General features: G+C 49.3%; 2 protein-coding genes across 3 annotated transcripts; both read right to left on the bottom strand.

Annotated features, from left to right (window-relative positions):
• Positions 1–363: 363 nt before the first annotated feature.
• LOC123168463 (uncharacterized) lies at positions 364–1,393 on the bottom strand. Its single transcript, XM_044586348.1, has one exon. The coding sequence runs from the start codon at positions 1,305–1,307 to the stop codon at positions 657–659; it is 651 nt and encodes a 216-aa protein (XP_044442283.1). The 5' UTR covers positions 1,308–1,393; the 3' UTR covers positions 364–656.
• Positions 1,394–7,523: 6,130 nt separating this feature from the next.
• On the bottom strand, positions 7,524–12,074 carry LOC123166855 (myristoylated alanine-rich C-kinase substrate). Of its 2 annotated transcripts, none has more exons than XM_044584665.1 (2): positions 11,885–12,074; positions 7,524–9,284 (listed from the first exon to the last, which is right to left on the bottom strand). In XM_044584665.1, exon 2 carries the CDS (start codon positions 9,271–9,273, stop codon positions 7,993–7,995), a length of 1,281 nt encoding a protein of 426 aa, XP_044440600.1. In that variant the 5' UTR covers positions 9,274–9,284; positions 11,885–12,074; the 3' UTR covers positions 7,524–7,992. The 2 variants fall into 2 exon arrangements, with proteins under 2 accessions (XP_044440600.1, XP_044440601.1); XM_044584666.1 differs by having other exon boundaries at positions 7,524–9,281; positions 11,885–12,067.
• Between the last annotated feature and the right edge of the window lie 3,963 nt (positions 12,075–16,037).

The following is a 16,037-nucleotide window of genomic DNA, read 5'->3' as shown; positions in this document are numbered from 1 at the left end:
CGGTTAATACAATTCTAGCATGAATAATAAACATTTATCATGATATAAGGAAATAAATAATAACTTTATTATTGCCTATAGGGCATATTTCCTTCACAAAAACACAGACAACTAATCACAGTTAATTTCATTGCATTTCTCTTAGGATGACAAGATAAAGACTAGTTTACTAGTAGTCGGTTCAACACATACATACTCCACAGTCCATGCACGCATAAAACTTGCATGGAATCAATGGAAGATGGGGCTAATCGTTATGCTCCTTCCGACGAAACTACGCCACGAGAAAACCAAACAGAAGCCCCGTCCAAAAACAAATAAGAACTTCTAGACCACATCGAAGATCAGCGTACCAAATTAAGGTTGTCAAACCACCAAATCCAATTTATACTTGAACTTGGAAAAACAAAACATGACTGCTGACTAACTAGTATACAAGCTTAAGACTTAAGGTGTTGCCACAACGATGCTCAAGGTACTATCTAGATAAGCTAAAGGTGCAACCAAAAAAACACCCTAAAGGCGTGTGAAGTATGCACCCCTGGCCCAAAAAGATGGCGAAAACATGCAACAAGAAGGCTTAAAACTATCCTTCTAGCTTTCTAGGTAAGCACCTTGTCATGCCCAAAGTTAGCCAGCGAATCAACCAGCTCTGTTTAGTCGCTGAACTCGTCGGTGATGAACGGCATGCAGCTGGAGCTGCGCGCGATGCCGCCGGCGCCAGCTGAAGCCTTCGCCTTCGCCTTGGAGGCGGTTTCCCTGACCTCCCGGGGGTTGATGCCGGACCTGGACCTCGGCCCGAGCTTGGACCGCTTCCTGAGGATCTCCCTCATGGCCTCCGCCTGGAACAGCACCGGGTACGTCCTCCCAAAGCCGTTGAACCTCTTGCACACGCCCATGTGCGTCCGGAGCGCCTCCTCCAGCGACCCGCCGTTCTTCTCGGCCTCCTCCGTCACGGCCTCGGCGCACAGCCCGCAGACCCACCGCCCCGAGAACCGGCCGCGCACGCCGCGGATGTACTCCGGCGTGCACTCCTCCGACATGCCGCAGCACTCGCACTTGGCGTCCTCCACCTCCGAGACCGGGTGGAGCAGCTTCATCTCCGCCTCTGCCGCCGCCTCTTCCTCCTCCTTGGCGGGGCCGTGGTGGTGGAGCTGGAAGGAGACGTCGGAGACGGTGCGCTGGAGCATGTCGGACGAGGTCCTGCGCCGCTTCTCCACGTTGTCGGTGCTGATGTTGCTTGCCATTGCGATGAACGGCGCTGCCACGGCCATGGCGATCGCGCACGCCTCTCTGCTGGGTGCCATAACCGGATCGGATTGTCCTACCTCCTGGTGTTTCTTGCCGCTGTGGTGTGTGTCTTAGTTGTGATCTTACAAGCTGATTAATGGCTCACGATTGGTTCTGTGATAAGAAGCTTCGAAATGCATGGCTATTTATAGAGGTTCCATGGTAGCTAAGTTGAGCCAAAGGAAAGCTTCGTGCGTCCATGCATGATACTACTGTCCACAAGATGTGACGAAAAGGTGGTGTGCAACTTGACGAGTATAACTTGTGGTGGCCAGGTGATGCACCTAAAGGGATTACAAATTTTGGCATAAATATTTGATGGAATTGGGCAGTTAAGAACCCTTTGTGTCAAGTGGTAGAAGCGGTGATAGGTTCACAATCTTACGCACGTGACGGTGTTCGGGAGAAATCATGAAAGTAGGGTTGAAATCTGCATGCCAAAAGGTGATTGTGAAATGCAGCCAATTGCAGTGCCATTTAATTTCGGTCTCGCCTTTTTGGAGCTAGTAAGTTCTCGTTTGTGACAGATGTTTTCATTAATTATTTTGTTGCGATTAATTAACATAGCCAGATGAATTTCAAACAGATTACGTATGAGTTACTCAAACATGACTAGACATGCATATTCATGGGATCCATTCTTGAAATGAATGTGTGGAAAAAAAATTACGCTAATAGGGCGAGGTTTCATTGGGGCCAGGGCGGCCCTTCATGGCTCCAACATTTGTGCATTTTTCAGTGACAAGTACGTAGGGTTATTCGTGATTAAGGAGCTGTTAGGGAATCCACCCACTCCCAGAAATCTAAGAATATATGAATTACTTGCATGCGCTCTGCGCTTTTTAACTGAAACTCCCCCCCGTCCCTCTGGAGCGGTCGCGCGGAGCGGAGAATCTCCGAACGGGCCCTAAACCTTAAAATATTTGTCGCTCAATTTATGCCTTGCCCCGCTCTTTGTTCTTTTTTCCTTTGGGCTCTCCCAAGCTTTTTTTTTGCGAGAAAACTTCCGATCTATTCATCAACTGTCAAGGTAGTACAAAGAACACTAGAAGTAAAACTTACATCTAGGTCCATAGACCACCTAGCGACGACTACAAGCACTGGAGCGAGCCGAAGGCGCGCCGCCGTCATCGCTCCTTCCTCATCGGAGCCGGGCAAACATTGTTGTAGTAGACAGTTGAGAAGTCGTCGTGCTAAGGCCCCATAGGACCAGCGCACCAGAACAGCAACCGCCGCCGATGAAGAGAAGCATAGACCGGAAGGATCCAACCTGCAGACACAGAGACGCAGACGAACGAAGACCGGATCCAGTCGGATCCACCGAAGACAAATGCCGACCGGATCCCACGAGATCCGCCGGAGACAAACCTCCACACGCCTTTCGATGATGCTTGAAACATCACCGGGACGGGAGCTAGGCGGGGAGGACCTTATTCCATCTTCAAGAAGTCACCGCCGCCTCATCTTCTTGAGCATGGCACAAACCCTAACTAAACTCAGAAAACCATCTAAAAGCGGAGCCCTCCCGCCGGCAAGAGCCGGGATCTACCGTGCCTTCATGGTCCAAGGACCATAGGAGATGAGGCGGACCGGCGGCGCCGGCGAGAGGCAAGGAAACCCTAGATGGGAGTTGGCATGTGGGCAGGAGCGAAAGGTTAGGTCTGTCTACAGAAGCATCGTATCAATAGACAGTTCTCTCCCAAGCTAACATGCCACCATATATATTATATATACACAAAAGGAGAAGAGAAAATAATTAAGCAGCATGCACTTCATTTCAAGAGAACAAGATAATCTGAATGATAAAGGTCTTACGATTTTTTACTTGATGGCTCTCATTTAATGTTTACATAAAAAGGGTCAATTTAGATTCTGGATCAAGGTTTAAAATTCGGTAAAGTAAAATTTTCAGACCTCATCAAAATTTTGGAAATTATTTAGGATTTCAATCTATCAAAACACATTGAATTTGAATGATTTTTTTTTGAAAGATCCAACATCGTTGGCATTTCATTGATAATAGCAGGAAGCAGCGGAAAAACAACAAGGTGGTGAAGGTCCTAGGACCAGATCCAAAGATCAAAGAAAGAGAAAAGAAAAACAACAGCCCTAAAGCTGCAGCCGAACACTCCATACAATCCATACTAAGGCAGGGCAGCTTCGACTCCGACGGTGAACTACTAAGAAGACTAGGCAGGGGTGGCATCACGGAGGGTCACTGAACGAGCTATCTGTCACGCGTCATCGTATACCACCGGCCCCCGCTTCGACTTCACAGCAATAGGCAGTCGAGGCACACCCACGGACTCGCCGGAGAGGAAGAGCCGACTACCACGACCAAGGCCATGCTTCCGACATTGCTCATCGCCATCATCATTGCCACAGAAACCACCGTGCACGTCCAGTTGTAGGAAGCACCAAAGGGATCAAAGTCTTCAAGACGGTGCCCTAAAGAGGGGAACGGCGTTGAAGACGACGCCACCGCCCGACCCTGCAGCAGGATCTGGGTTTTCACCCGAAAGACTTGATCCGGGAGATCTGGTTGTGGTATTCCCGACGGCGCCTCCAAGGAGAATAGCGACACCCACAGGCGCCGTCACCGCCGACCGGCCAGCACCGGCCAGGCTTTCACCCGGGGCAGCCACTCCCACGCAGCAGGCCGAGGAGGACCCATGCCTCCATTGAACCGCACACCCCCCACACAGCGAGTGCGCCACCGCTGTGCAGGGCCACCACCAATCCTCCCCGACGGCGGGCCTGCAGAGACCAGATCGGGTCCTGCACCCCGCATCCGACCACGGCCGGAGCCTCTCTGCTCCAGCACCGCCTAGCGCCACACGTAGCCGTCCTTCCACGCAGCCTCGGGACCCCTCCTGGCTGCACATCTCGCTGGAGACTGGATCCGCGCTGCCACCGCCTCGCGAGATCCAGGACAGGAAGCACCGGCGCTGCACCCGCATGCCATTTCCGCGCGCAGAGCCGCGCACCGCGCACACCTCGCGATGTGCGGACCCGAACCTCCGCCGCGCGCCGGCTACCTCCGCGCTCGCTCGCCGCGCATCGTCCACCGCCGCTAGCCCCGTCATGCCGCCCGCGCCAGCTCCGCGCCTGACGACCCGCGATGCCGCGCTCCCGCGCCAGATCCGCGCCTGACGATCCGCGAGGCCGCGCTCCCGCGCCAGATCCGTGCCTCCGTGCGCTGCCTCGCCGGCCAGCTATGCCGTCCCGAGCGCGCGCAGTTGCTCGAGCTCCCGCCGCAGATCTCCGGCCCGCGCCAGCACGCCCGGACGGAAGGAGGAAAGAAGGGCCCCGCCGCCGCCCAGCCGCCCGAGCTTTGCCCGGCGACCGCTGCCGGCGGCGGCAAGGGGAGGGAGGGGTGGTGGTTGTGTCTGCTGGAGGGGGCTAGGGTTTGCCCCCGAGCCGCCCACGGGAGCGACGCGGGGCACAATTTACATTCAGAGGGAAATCCTCCATTCTTGGACTTATTTGAATGAAATTTAACCAAGTTTTAATTTGGTTAAAAGTTAGTTAGAATCCGGGCTGAAACTTCAAGATTATAAACATTTTGGTACACGCCGAGTTTTTGCTGCAATTCTAATCATTGTTCTGGATCATCTAGACATCAAGTACAACTGTTTGTTCTCTGCATCATGAATGTCGGCATGCATGAACGGCCAGTGTTCCCTCCCATGCACATGCATGAAGAGAAGTCGACGAGGAGGTCACGAGGAGCTTGTCACAGCCGCCAGAGAAATGTCCCGGGGTAGCTTTAGAATCTAGACTTTCACATTGCAGGATTTTCCCCGGCGGTCCAGTGGTTGCTGTTAGAATATGCACGAAACAATTTCGAGATGCATTTCGCCAGTGAGCCCGATCGATACCACTGTTTTTGGAAAATGATACGTATTTTATCCCCAGAGGCTACCAAACATTTCCAGAGCTCTCAGGCTCCCAACCGCGTCGACAACTTGCTCACAAAAGCAGAGACAATGAGCAAGAGAGGTCGAGTGATAAGCGCTCGGCTAGGCTAGCGATCTCCTCCCTTTTTCAGAAAAGCTATCAGCTTATCATACCATACACGCATGAGCTTATCAGCAGCTTTGCGTCATTTTCTCCTGATCAACTTGGAAGGGCTGGCAATGAGTGCGCAAGTCTACGGGTCACATGCGAAGCCGGCCCAGCCACCCAGTCGGATCGACCTCTCCGTGTCTGCCTGAAGCCGATCGACGTCGGGCGGCGGCAGCCACGGAAGGGAACGAGCACGGGTGCCTAGAGCAGACATCACGTCGTCGGCCTAGGATGGCAGCTCGTGTTATGTCACTGGTGACATCGTCTAACCGGGCGATTTGATCGCTGGCACGGGCCGTGTGTATGGATCACCTCTTCCGGCTGTTTCCACTCCGGGCAGTTTGAGAATTTTCCCGGTGCTGATTTCTGAATGATCTAGTGGAACATTTGTGGCTTGTGGGTGTTTTATGGAAACCAACTGAGCATGTGTAGCTGAATAAATTGAATTTAAATTTGGACCGGTAATTTGAAAACCCTAGGCTTGAATTGTAATTTTTACATTTGAATTATTGCTGCATTGTGATGTTTATCTTTGAATTATTTGAAAATCAAGTACAAAAATTGAGTTTGATAAAAATGAATACGACAAGGTGGAGGGACGAAATAGGGGAACAATTGAGTATCCCTCCAACGACGGACAATCAGGTGTTATCCGCAGACACATAGAGCATCTACAGCTGGGCGCCACTGAGCCACAACCCCCCCCCCCCCCCCCCCCCTACACCCGGGCGGACGGCCCAGTCATTGACCAGTCAAAAAAGGCGTCTCACAAACCGGCCCTATACGTCCAGCCTGTCCGGCACCCTGAAATCCAGCACAAATCTGGGGCGGGTCTGGTGAGGCCCGGATGAGCCCTGGCGTGTCTGCCACGTCGGACCAGCCCACCTTGGTCCACCCCGACCCCACATAAATCCGAAATCCGGACGAACCCTAGACCGTAGTCCACTCTACACACTCTCTCACTCTCTCTCTCTCTCTCTCTCTCTCTCTCTCTCTCTCTCCTTCCTCCTCCTCCTCCTCCTCCTGCTCGTCCCATAAGATCTATGGAGAGTGACGGCAGCAGTGCCGCCTCCGGTGGCAGATCCGGCGCCGATGATGACATGGAGAAAATCGCCCTCAGCACCGCGCTGTGTCGGTCGGTCCTAGACCGGGGCGACATGGAGGAAAGCTCAGGTTCTGCTCCGGCACCCGTCGCCCGATGATGTAATGCAGGCGGCGTTGCCCGCCCCTCGCGTCCGCACGTAGCTCCGGCGGATCGTCTACTCCTGCTCTACCAGCTCCGGAGGGCGTCCCTGGACACCGCTAGGTAATGTGCCCTCGTCGGAGCCGCCGCGGGCGAGGATGCCCGAATCCGAGGCGCGGGCCTCATGCCGCGAGCACCAACGTGCGATGGAGAGGGCGGCGGTGGTCGCGCACTGGGCAAGCGCGTGCCAGTGTATTCGGAGGATGCGCTGCTCGCGTCGATCCTCTGACACTCCCTCACGTCGGCGGAGACCGACACGCGGCGGCTTGGCCGCAAAAATGCCATAGCGCTTCGGCTAGTCATTGAGCAGTCAGAGCGTGTTCATCTACATAGTTGTATAGTATGTGAATTTAGTCCATTTGTTGCTATAAGCATGTTCATCTAGATAGCATTGCACTTGTTGCATGGATTTGGGGTTTGAATGTGAGGGAGACGACTGTGAAAGCACACAAATGATAGGTGCCCAATTAATGCCCGCGGACGCGCCCAAACACGTCTGCGGATGTTTGAGGGACCAAATTAGATATATCCGGCTGTAGATGCTCTAAGTAGTGGAGGACACAGGGATGCCGTTGGAGTTACCGTGAGCCCCGAGCCCCCGACCCGTGTATGCAACCCAGTTCACCAGATTTGCCCCTGCGTCAAGGTTGCAACGACAGGAGCAAAGGGTTGCTAGTTACTCCCTTCGTACCAAAATATAAGACGTTTTGTAGTTTAATTTGAATTACAAAAACGTCGAATATAAAATGTTTTTGCAGTTCAAATTGATTTGCAAGAACCTTATATTTTGGTATAGAGGTAGTAAATGTTTGGCAACAAATGGTGTGTATCATTGTATGTCCAGCCCAATCCACGCAAGCGGCTTCTCAAGCGACTAAGGAGCAAAGAATCCAAGGCAGTAGTGGGACTTGTAAAAAGAAAAGAAAAAAAAGGACCGCATCCTGATTCTGCTGACAAAGATGCAATCTCACAAAATATACCATACTTCTCCTGCAAGTCCAAACAACTGTAGAAGGAGCACCAAAAGGCTACGGAGAAAACAACACCAAACATAGTAGCTGTAACCAAGAAGCAACAAAGCATCCTCCTGCTTACTGTTACATTAAGAACAGAGGTCACCAGCGTGGTATCGAACGAACGAACAGATCACCTTGCAGGGATTGGAACATAGCAGCCAAAGTGACATTGTTGAGGTAACAACTTGGCAAGAAAAACATGACGTGCAAATAGTCTTTCAGTGCATGGATCACATAGTCTGCACCAGCAATTTACCAACTAAAGGATGTAACCTCAATCTGAACAGACAAACAATCTTTCTATGTGCAGTAGCCCCTCTTCGTGTCCATGAACAATCACGTATGCTGAACAATGTCCGTATGCGTTTGGTGCTATCACTGGGTTTCAGTTTTTCCAGTTTGTTCAGGGCCAGTGTCATTTGAGCCGATCGACCCAGAACTGGCATCGACGCTCTGATGTTCATTGTGCACGTCACTGGTTGATGTGTTGGTTTCAATCTTGATATCGTCCTGATCACCATTGCTTGACGCTTTTGTAGCTCCATCAATCTGGTTCTCCACAGCCTTTGCCTCTTCCAGAGAACCACCATTTGCTCCTTCAGCAGCAGCAGAGGCTCCATCGGAGTTCTCTGTCTGCGTATTTGCAGCCTGGTCAGCGCGAACTTCTGCTGCAGCATTGCCTTCCTCAGGGTTTGCTTCCTTGGCACCTGACGCCTCGTTAGCTGTACTCGTTTCTGAACCCTTCTCGCCATCACCACCAGCCTTTTCTTCTGCTGAGATGCTATCAGATGGATTAGTCTCCACAGAATTACCCTTCTCAGCATCGCCAGATGTGGTCACAGATGATGTTCTTGCCCCTTCATGTTCAGACCCAATCTCTACATGAACAGTCTCACTGTTGCTATGCCCATAAGCATCGGATGTACTGGAAGCTGCATCGCCTTGAGGATTTGCATTATGAACCGCTGGTATGTTGCCTGTTTCATCTGGAAGAGTCTCAGCGGAATGCTCGTCACCTGTTCCAGCCTTGGTATCTTCAGAGAGGGACTCAGAGTCAGCTTGAGACTCCACTGCCCCCTTTTTCTCAGCTTGCTCTCCATCTGAACCATTGCCGCTTGCATCGATCTGACCTGCATTAGCGGATCCATCACTTTGCGCCTCTTCTTCATGGGGTACATCATCTCCAGTTGAATGGACATCAGTTTTAGTCTCAGCATCAGATGAGTTGGATTCAGATGTTTCATTACGATGTGCTTCTGCATTATCATCTGCGCGACTGGCTTGCCCTTCTTCAGCTTCTGACCTCTCCGTGTTTCCCGAATCATCATCATGGGAGTCAGTATTGTCTTTCTCAAAGACACTTTCTCCACTCTTCTCTTCCTCTTGTTTGCCTATTACATCAGTTGTCTCTATGGCCTTCTCCACATTACCATCACCATTAGTACCTAGCCTTTCTTTCCTGCCCTGGAACATGCTTCTATCATCATGGGAAAGCTGGTCCTCGGTAGCATTGTAGTACTCATTTTTCTTATCATAAGAATGCTTCACCTGATACGCAAGCCAAACAGCCACACCTAAGAGCAAGGTGACCTTGAGTAATGTTTTGATTTTTGATCCTCTGTTCCTCTGCTGGCGACTGTTTGAATGATGAAGCATTTTTACAACTGCTGAAAAGAATAAACGAAAAACAAAGGTCAGGCAACGAGTTACTGAGTTTGATATATCTGGATGACGAAAATAAAATTCAACAATAAACACATACAGTACCCAACATTAAGTATAGTCACTCAAAAGTAGCATAACACCTGCCAGACACATGCTCCACTTCTGGAGTAGTACACAAATATTAATGCTGCTTTTGCAGAAAGTATGTACTGATGCAAAATTATCACATTGGACATGCTTGTTGAAACCACACTCCCATTCTAGAAACCATTCCATATAACTGAAAGCACTTGCAGGTTGCAACTATGATAAAGATATAGTAGAAACTATGTGCATCTTCTTCATACAAGCATTCTCCTTCTGCCAACCACTGACAAACCTAAGACACCTTAATATGACCCATGATAGAAATCACCAGACATCGGTCTAAAAAAATAAATCACCAGATCACCGTGAAATTTTGCAACTGACAAGTAGCTCATCATATCTCCTACACTAACAGTGAGATTCATCGTGTACATGGATGCATGGTTGCATGGTTGAAGTGCTTCCAAACCAAACCAAAACATAAATGGTATAAGACAGAATAACATTGTTAAATATCAGAGGGTAGTTTGTCATTTCTTGCAGTTTACAGTTATAACTTAAGACAACAAAGTTGGAAAGATGGGTGTCTTGGAAGGAAGGACATGTCTAGTCCTAGTAGCCGGGGAGGGGGGCAAGAGGTCTGGGGACAAGCGTTTAGATCACATATTACTATATCTGCAAAGATAATTGTTGGGCCTAACCTCAGCAACTGGTGAGACTTCCATACTGAAAATGAAGCATACAAGCTTCTTAGTATTCCCTAAGAAATACATACTCCTGAATATGCACGTGGTGACACAGAAAACGATCATGGGATAAAAATCTAAATGTCTCTGATTTGGATTAAAAAAAGAGGATCATCCACCTTTTAGAAAACAAAGTGTCCATCCTACAGAAACAGATGTCCAACCTCAGAAATTAGCCCTAGACATAATAACAGAACCAAGAAGCTGATGGGTGAACATTCACCAGAAAATCTGGTGAACAGCATACATGATGACAACATATAATGGCCCAAGGGGTTGACAACTTAGCAGAAAATAGAAATGTATAGTTAGATGCATTCATGATTCACCACATTTGGATCTAGAATGTTCACCCATTAGACAACCTCATAATAGAAAGCATATGGTGCAAGACTGGACCACAGTTATTATGCACGGTACCATGGACAAAAACCTAAAAGGCATGGAAGGCAACACCATGAAGCCCACAGCACAATTGGTCCCTAAGGTCAAATTTGTGGTCCGCGGCAGCAATATAACTCGTATGCTGTATGCAGGCCCAAAAATTAAATGCAATTCCTCTTCCCCCTTTCTTCAAGCAACAACCGTCGACAAATTAAAGGGGTATATAATAGCTACTATTTCCTCCGTCCCAAAATATAAGATCATTTTTGACACTATTATATTTTGGACGGGGGGAGTATTTCTCTACTAAGCTCTTGCGGACATAATAAACAGAAATTCCAGGGAATAAATTCTGAATGAGTAGTACTAAAACATGCTCATCAGAAGTCTGAAATGAAAGGGAACTACAAAATGAACACAGAATGCAATTGGTAAGTTGGTAGCGTCTCATATACTCCCCCAAGCATATGGGCACATGAATGGTGTGAATGAATGGAGCTCGGTAAGACACAACAGTGCAGAATTTTATACATGCAACCGTGGCCTGGATGTGAATGAACAAGATAGATCAAATGTGCTTTCTTATCTCTCGGCTTCTCAGTCTCAGTTCACCATTTTCCTTCCTAATTTCTCCAAAAGCCTTCCATCCCGCAGATACTCAGTTCCTAGCTTCCCAGTGTCTTGTCCCTACCAGGAAGTATCAAGCTACAGCATCTAAATCCAGCAGCCTAGGACGCAAAAATCGTTAACCGACCCCCCGTTGAAACCTGCGTTATCACTAGTTCATTGCTCGGTGGCCCGGTGCATACTAGTACTAGCAGTAGTACAAGTGACAATACGCACAAATCCAAAGATGCATTGTTCTCGAAAAAAGGGAAATTCGAAGGCGGAAAGCAGTCACCAGAAAATAGCCCCAAACAGGAACCTACGTAGTACTACTAGTTTGACGCATCAGTTTCGACAGGAACGTCCACGCTACTTTTCGCTTTGTTTTCCTTTTGAGGCTACAACGCGCAACACTGCAATCCATCGATCCCGGTTTCATCCTTGCGTTACATGAACCCTGAAAGCAGCAAGCCTCGGATGCATTCCGGTGGAACCAAATCTAACGTACGGCCCACGAACACATGGTGCTGCGCGTCGTTAACTTGCGCATCGTCCGGAAATGCACACAGACTAGGCGCTACCCTCGAAGTTACGAGCCAAAGCGGAAAGCGACGAGATCGAGCTGCTCGCGCCGCACTGCTACTAGGAAAACAGAGCACGCATCGAAGCCGCGCGCCCGGGCGAGCGACGCCGTACGGGTCGTTCTCGTCGCCGGCGGCGCGGCATTGGAGAGTAGAGAGGCGCAGGAGGAGGAGGAGGAGGAGGAGGAGGGGCCTGACCTGAGACGGGTGGCCGCCGACTGCGCCGACTCGGAGCACGACGCAGGAGAGGCAGCGGCGAGCAGCGAGGGAGAGCGAGAGAGAGAGAGATGGAGGCGAGGACAGGGGGCGGACGGGGCGTTGATGGGGTGGGTGAGTGGGTTGGATCGGAATTAGTGGGGGCACGGCACGGGTCGCGAACGTGATCGTGGGAGCGTGCGCGCCTGCGGGTTTGGTTTTCACCTTTTTCTTTTCGTTTTTTCTATAATTTTTCTAGCCCGCTTTGGTGTGGTTAGGTGGGCGGTTACGGTGGTGTGAACGTGGGTGGGATGCAGACGGGTTCCTCGTGATGGGAGATTCCCTGCTGCCTTGGCAAATGGAATGCTCGTCCGGGTCGGTCGTCTCGGTCGGGCCCGTGACAGCGTGGCGGGGCCCCGCTGCGTCGTCTTTGTGCGTTGGCGCGTTACCGTGCTATGACAGATATTCCGTCGGTCTTTCATTAATGTATAATAGCACATAGTCCCTAAATGTACGGACGAGATAATTGGTGTGTCTACTGAAATATCCAACAACATTTAATTATGCCGGGCAGACAGAGAGGCGTACACTGAGGTCTAGCAGAAATTCATATCAATAGTACATTAAAAAGCATGCTACACATATAATACTTTTGACACGGTTTTTTTACGAAATTTTGAGCCTAATTTTCAATTTTTTATACCAACACATTATTTATAAGTTGAAGCAATGTTTGAAAGCTGCACCATGTCGTGAGAAAAATCTCAATAAAATGATTATATTAAATGTGTTTTAGGTCATCTTTGCATACGCTTGAAGATTAATAAAAAATTATCTACGTCTGAGTAATTCGTTGCATAAAACTGATGCTCTTATTTCCGTTGCATATAACAGCCACACACTGTGCAGCAACTCATATATGCATGCCCCTCACACGTCCCTCGATATTAATCCCTTTTTATTATGGGGGATGTTGGGCGCCGGCGCACCGGCCCAAACGGTTCGGTCGGTCCAACCTCAACCACCCGATCTAGCGAGCAGCCGTCCGATCTGTGCGTTGACTTCTCCCTCTCCTTCTTCCTCTCCGCGCGCAGCGCGAGCGCGGCTCCCTGTCGCCTGGCTGTCCCCCTGGCCCGTCGGCCGCTACCCCCTCACCTGCAACCCCTCTCTCCGCCGCTCCCGTGCTGCTGGATGCCGCACTCGCCGCCGGTCACCGCCGTCCAGATCCACGCATGCAGCAAAACTTCGCCCGTGGGTTGCAGCTCCCCCTCGTTGGTGATGGCCACGGCTCCGGCAACACCAGACGCCGGTTGCAGCTCCGCTGGATGCAGCTCTTGTTGCCGCCGGTTGCAGCTCGACGTCTGTCGTTGCCACTGGCATGTGGCTCCCATGGCCGCCCGTTGCAGCTTTCTATTGCACGGTCGTAGCAAACGGAGAAAACGGTTGCAGCAAAAAAGGCTGTCACCATCGTCGCCATTTGTAGCTCGTCGTTGCATGTAGCAGCCATTGCGTTCTAGAAAAAGAATGGATGAAGCAAAAAGCTCCAACGATAGTAGCAAAATCCTACTACGGCTGCAGCAAATCGTCGTTGTCGTCGTCGCGAGGTCGCGGCTCCACCTGATGGATGTAGCAAAAAGCTTCGCCACTACGGTTGCAACTTCCCCTTGTTGTGCAGTGCCATTGAAGCTTTTTCTGTGTCTATGGTTGAAGCTTTCTTCAACAGTTGTTGAAGCTTTCCTAGGTGACGGTTGCAACACTTGTATACGCGGGGTGGATCCGAGCATGGCGGCAGGCAGCCATGGCGGCCGGCGAGGGGAGCTCCTAGCCGCCGGCGATGGAGCTTGTGGTGGCCCATCGCAGCCCGGGAGAAGGGGGAGGAGATGCGCGCGTGTGAAGGCTGTATCTAGGGGATGGACATGGCCATGGCAGCAGGCAGCCATGGCGGCCGGCGAGGGAGCGCCTGGCCGTCGATGATGGAGATCGTGGTGGCCCAGTCGCAGCCCGGGGGAGGGGAGAGGGGGAGGGATGCACGCGCGTAAGGCTGGAGGTAGGGGATGGAGGCGCATAGGAAGGAGGCGGGGCGCGCGGGGCCACTGCGTATGTGCGTTTGCCAGCGTGCGTGCGAAGCGGCCGAAAGTTCGGCCGGCGCACCGCGCCCAATCGTTTCCCTTTTAATATTGCATTAGATGCATGCCACACCCTTGATATTAATATCAATAAATTTGTGTTATTCTCTCCTTCATATTTTTTTTGAAACTCTCGCTCTTTTTTTATCCCTACTGATCACACTTTTTATTCTCTCCTTTCTTTGTTACACCTATGCACCCATTGAAATCTGTCATTTATACTCCCTCTAATGCATATAGGCCCTCATAACATATTTCATATATATATATATATATAGCTTATATAAAAGTTATATTGTGTTAGCATTTCCCAAAATACACCATAGCAATTAATAAGATTAGTTAAGTTTATGTTATGAACAGAATTTTAAAATAGTTAACAGAAACAAATAATAGCACAGCTAGAAACTACGCATTTTTCTGATCAAATTACATATACAATTTTTTCTAATCCCGAATTACGGTTGCAAAGTTATATGTAAATAATACTAAAAGTTAGGGACCTAACAGGCTGAAAACAAATCGAACCGGGCCTGCTGTAGCTGAATGCAGAATACCAACCGGCGCCCAGGCACACCATACAGCGGCTGCCGCAGTTGGACCGAAGCCCAACAAAGAAAGGGCACTTAATGTTGGACTGTGGGTTACGGGTTAGTTAAAGAAATAACCAGGGGCTTTTTCATAAAAATATGACTATGGACTGGCAGAAATACTCTGTATTTTATTAGTAGGTACAAATAAGGACACTCCATCTTTTCAGTGCATGGAATACAACGTTTGCTTCTACTCCCTCTGTAAAAAAAATAAGAGCATTTGGATCACTGGACACTCCATTTTTTTTAGTGCATGGAATACAACGTTTGCTTCTACTCCCTCTGTCAAGAAATATAAGAGCATTTGGATCACTAAAGTAGTGATCTAAACGTACTTATATTTCTTTACGGAGGAAGTATTTTTTTTCAAAAAAGCCTAACGCCTTATACTAAGTATCACAAATTTTTACAAACACATCCTTATAGAGAAATAAAATAAAATAACTTTTCTTTAGGGCGCTAAAATTTTATTCCTCCTCCATCAATTGACGGCGCGCCTTGAGCAAAGCTCGATGCCGTATCTGGGCCTCCGCCTGAAAGAGCAAACTTGTTTAAACCCATGAGCTTGTAGAAACAACGGTCGGGAACTCGTTGATGTAGATCAGAAAACGCCGAGGCCGCGATCTGCGTAGCATATCATCGCCTCGGAGAAGAAGACGTCTCAAAGAGCTCGTATATACTCCAAATGTCACGAGTGTCGACTGAATACAAACGAATCCATCAGAGACTAAAACCAACCGGATCCAACAAGATCTATAGGAAACACAATTCCACACGCCCTCCACCGGCGCTAAGCGCGCCGATGTAATGAGAACATGACAGGAAGGACATTGTTTCTATACCGGGGCAACGCCGCCGTCTCGTCGTCCGACCAGGACATAGACTCCCGCTAAATCGATGCACCAAGACACCATCCACAAGTAGGACCTTCATGTCACCGCCAACACCGTCTGGGCTTTGCTCAGCGTCACACGGGTGGCAGCACGAGGCGAAGGGGGCGGCTGTAGACGACCTAGCTTTTCCTGGCAGTGACTACTTTCATGCCTTAGTGCTCCAAGACATCGCATAATAATTATGTGTGACAAACTAATTATGGTCGTTGATGGATCCAATAGATACAATTAACATATAAGTTTTTCATTAAAACTGGGGAGTAGTGTAAAGCATGCGTATAAAATTTGTATTTTTAAGTATAGAGTTGTAAAGTTAAATGTTATTAATGTGCATAGACAAATTAAACTGTTAAATATCTGTACACTAGTTTTCTAGCACGATTAAAGCAATTTTAGTGGTCGCATTTGGGTAGCTACAAACTGATTTCTAATTTCCTAAGACAATTATTATGCTTGTTTTCTAGTTTTTTCTAATACTTTTTTCTTTAAAGCTTAAGGAAACCACATAAAATTTGCAAGATGGGGCAGATGTGCAAGATGCCGT

Source organism: Triticum aestivum, chromosome 7D (genome assembly GCF_018294505.1).
Source record: "Triticum aestivum cultivar Chinese Spring chromosome 7D, IWGSC CS RefSeq v2.1, whole genome shotgun sequence".
In the NCBI taxonomy this organism is placed as follows: Eukaryota; Viridiplantae; Streptophyta; class Magnoliopsida; order Poales; family Poaceae; genus Triticum; species Triticum aestivum.
This window is presented reverse-complemented; position numbering and strand designations above follow the sequence as displayed.

Excerpts from the sequence above, each read along its gene's own strand:
- LOC123168463 (XM_044586348.1), bottom strand. The coding sequence starts at position 1,307 with ATGGCACCCAGCAGAGAGGCGTGCGCGATCGCCATGGCCGTGGCAGCG.
- LOC123166855 (XM_044584665.1), bottom strand. The coding sequence starts at position 9,273 with ATGCTTCATCATTCAAACAGTCGCCAGCAGAGGAACAGAGGATCAAAA.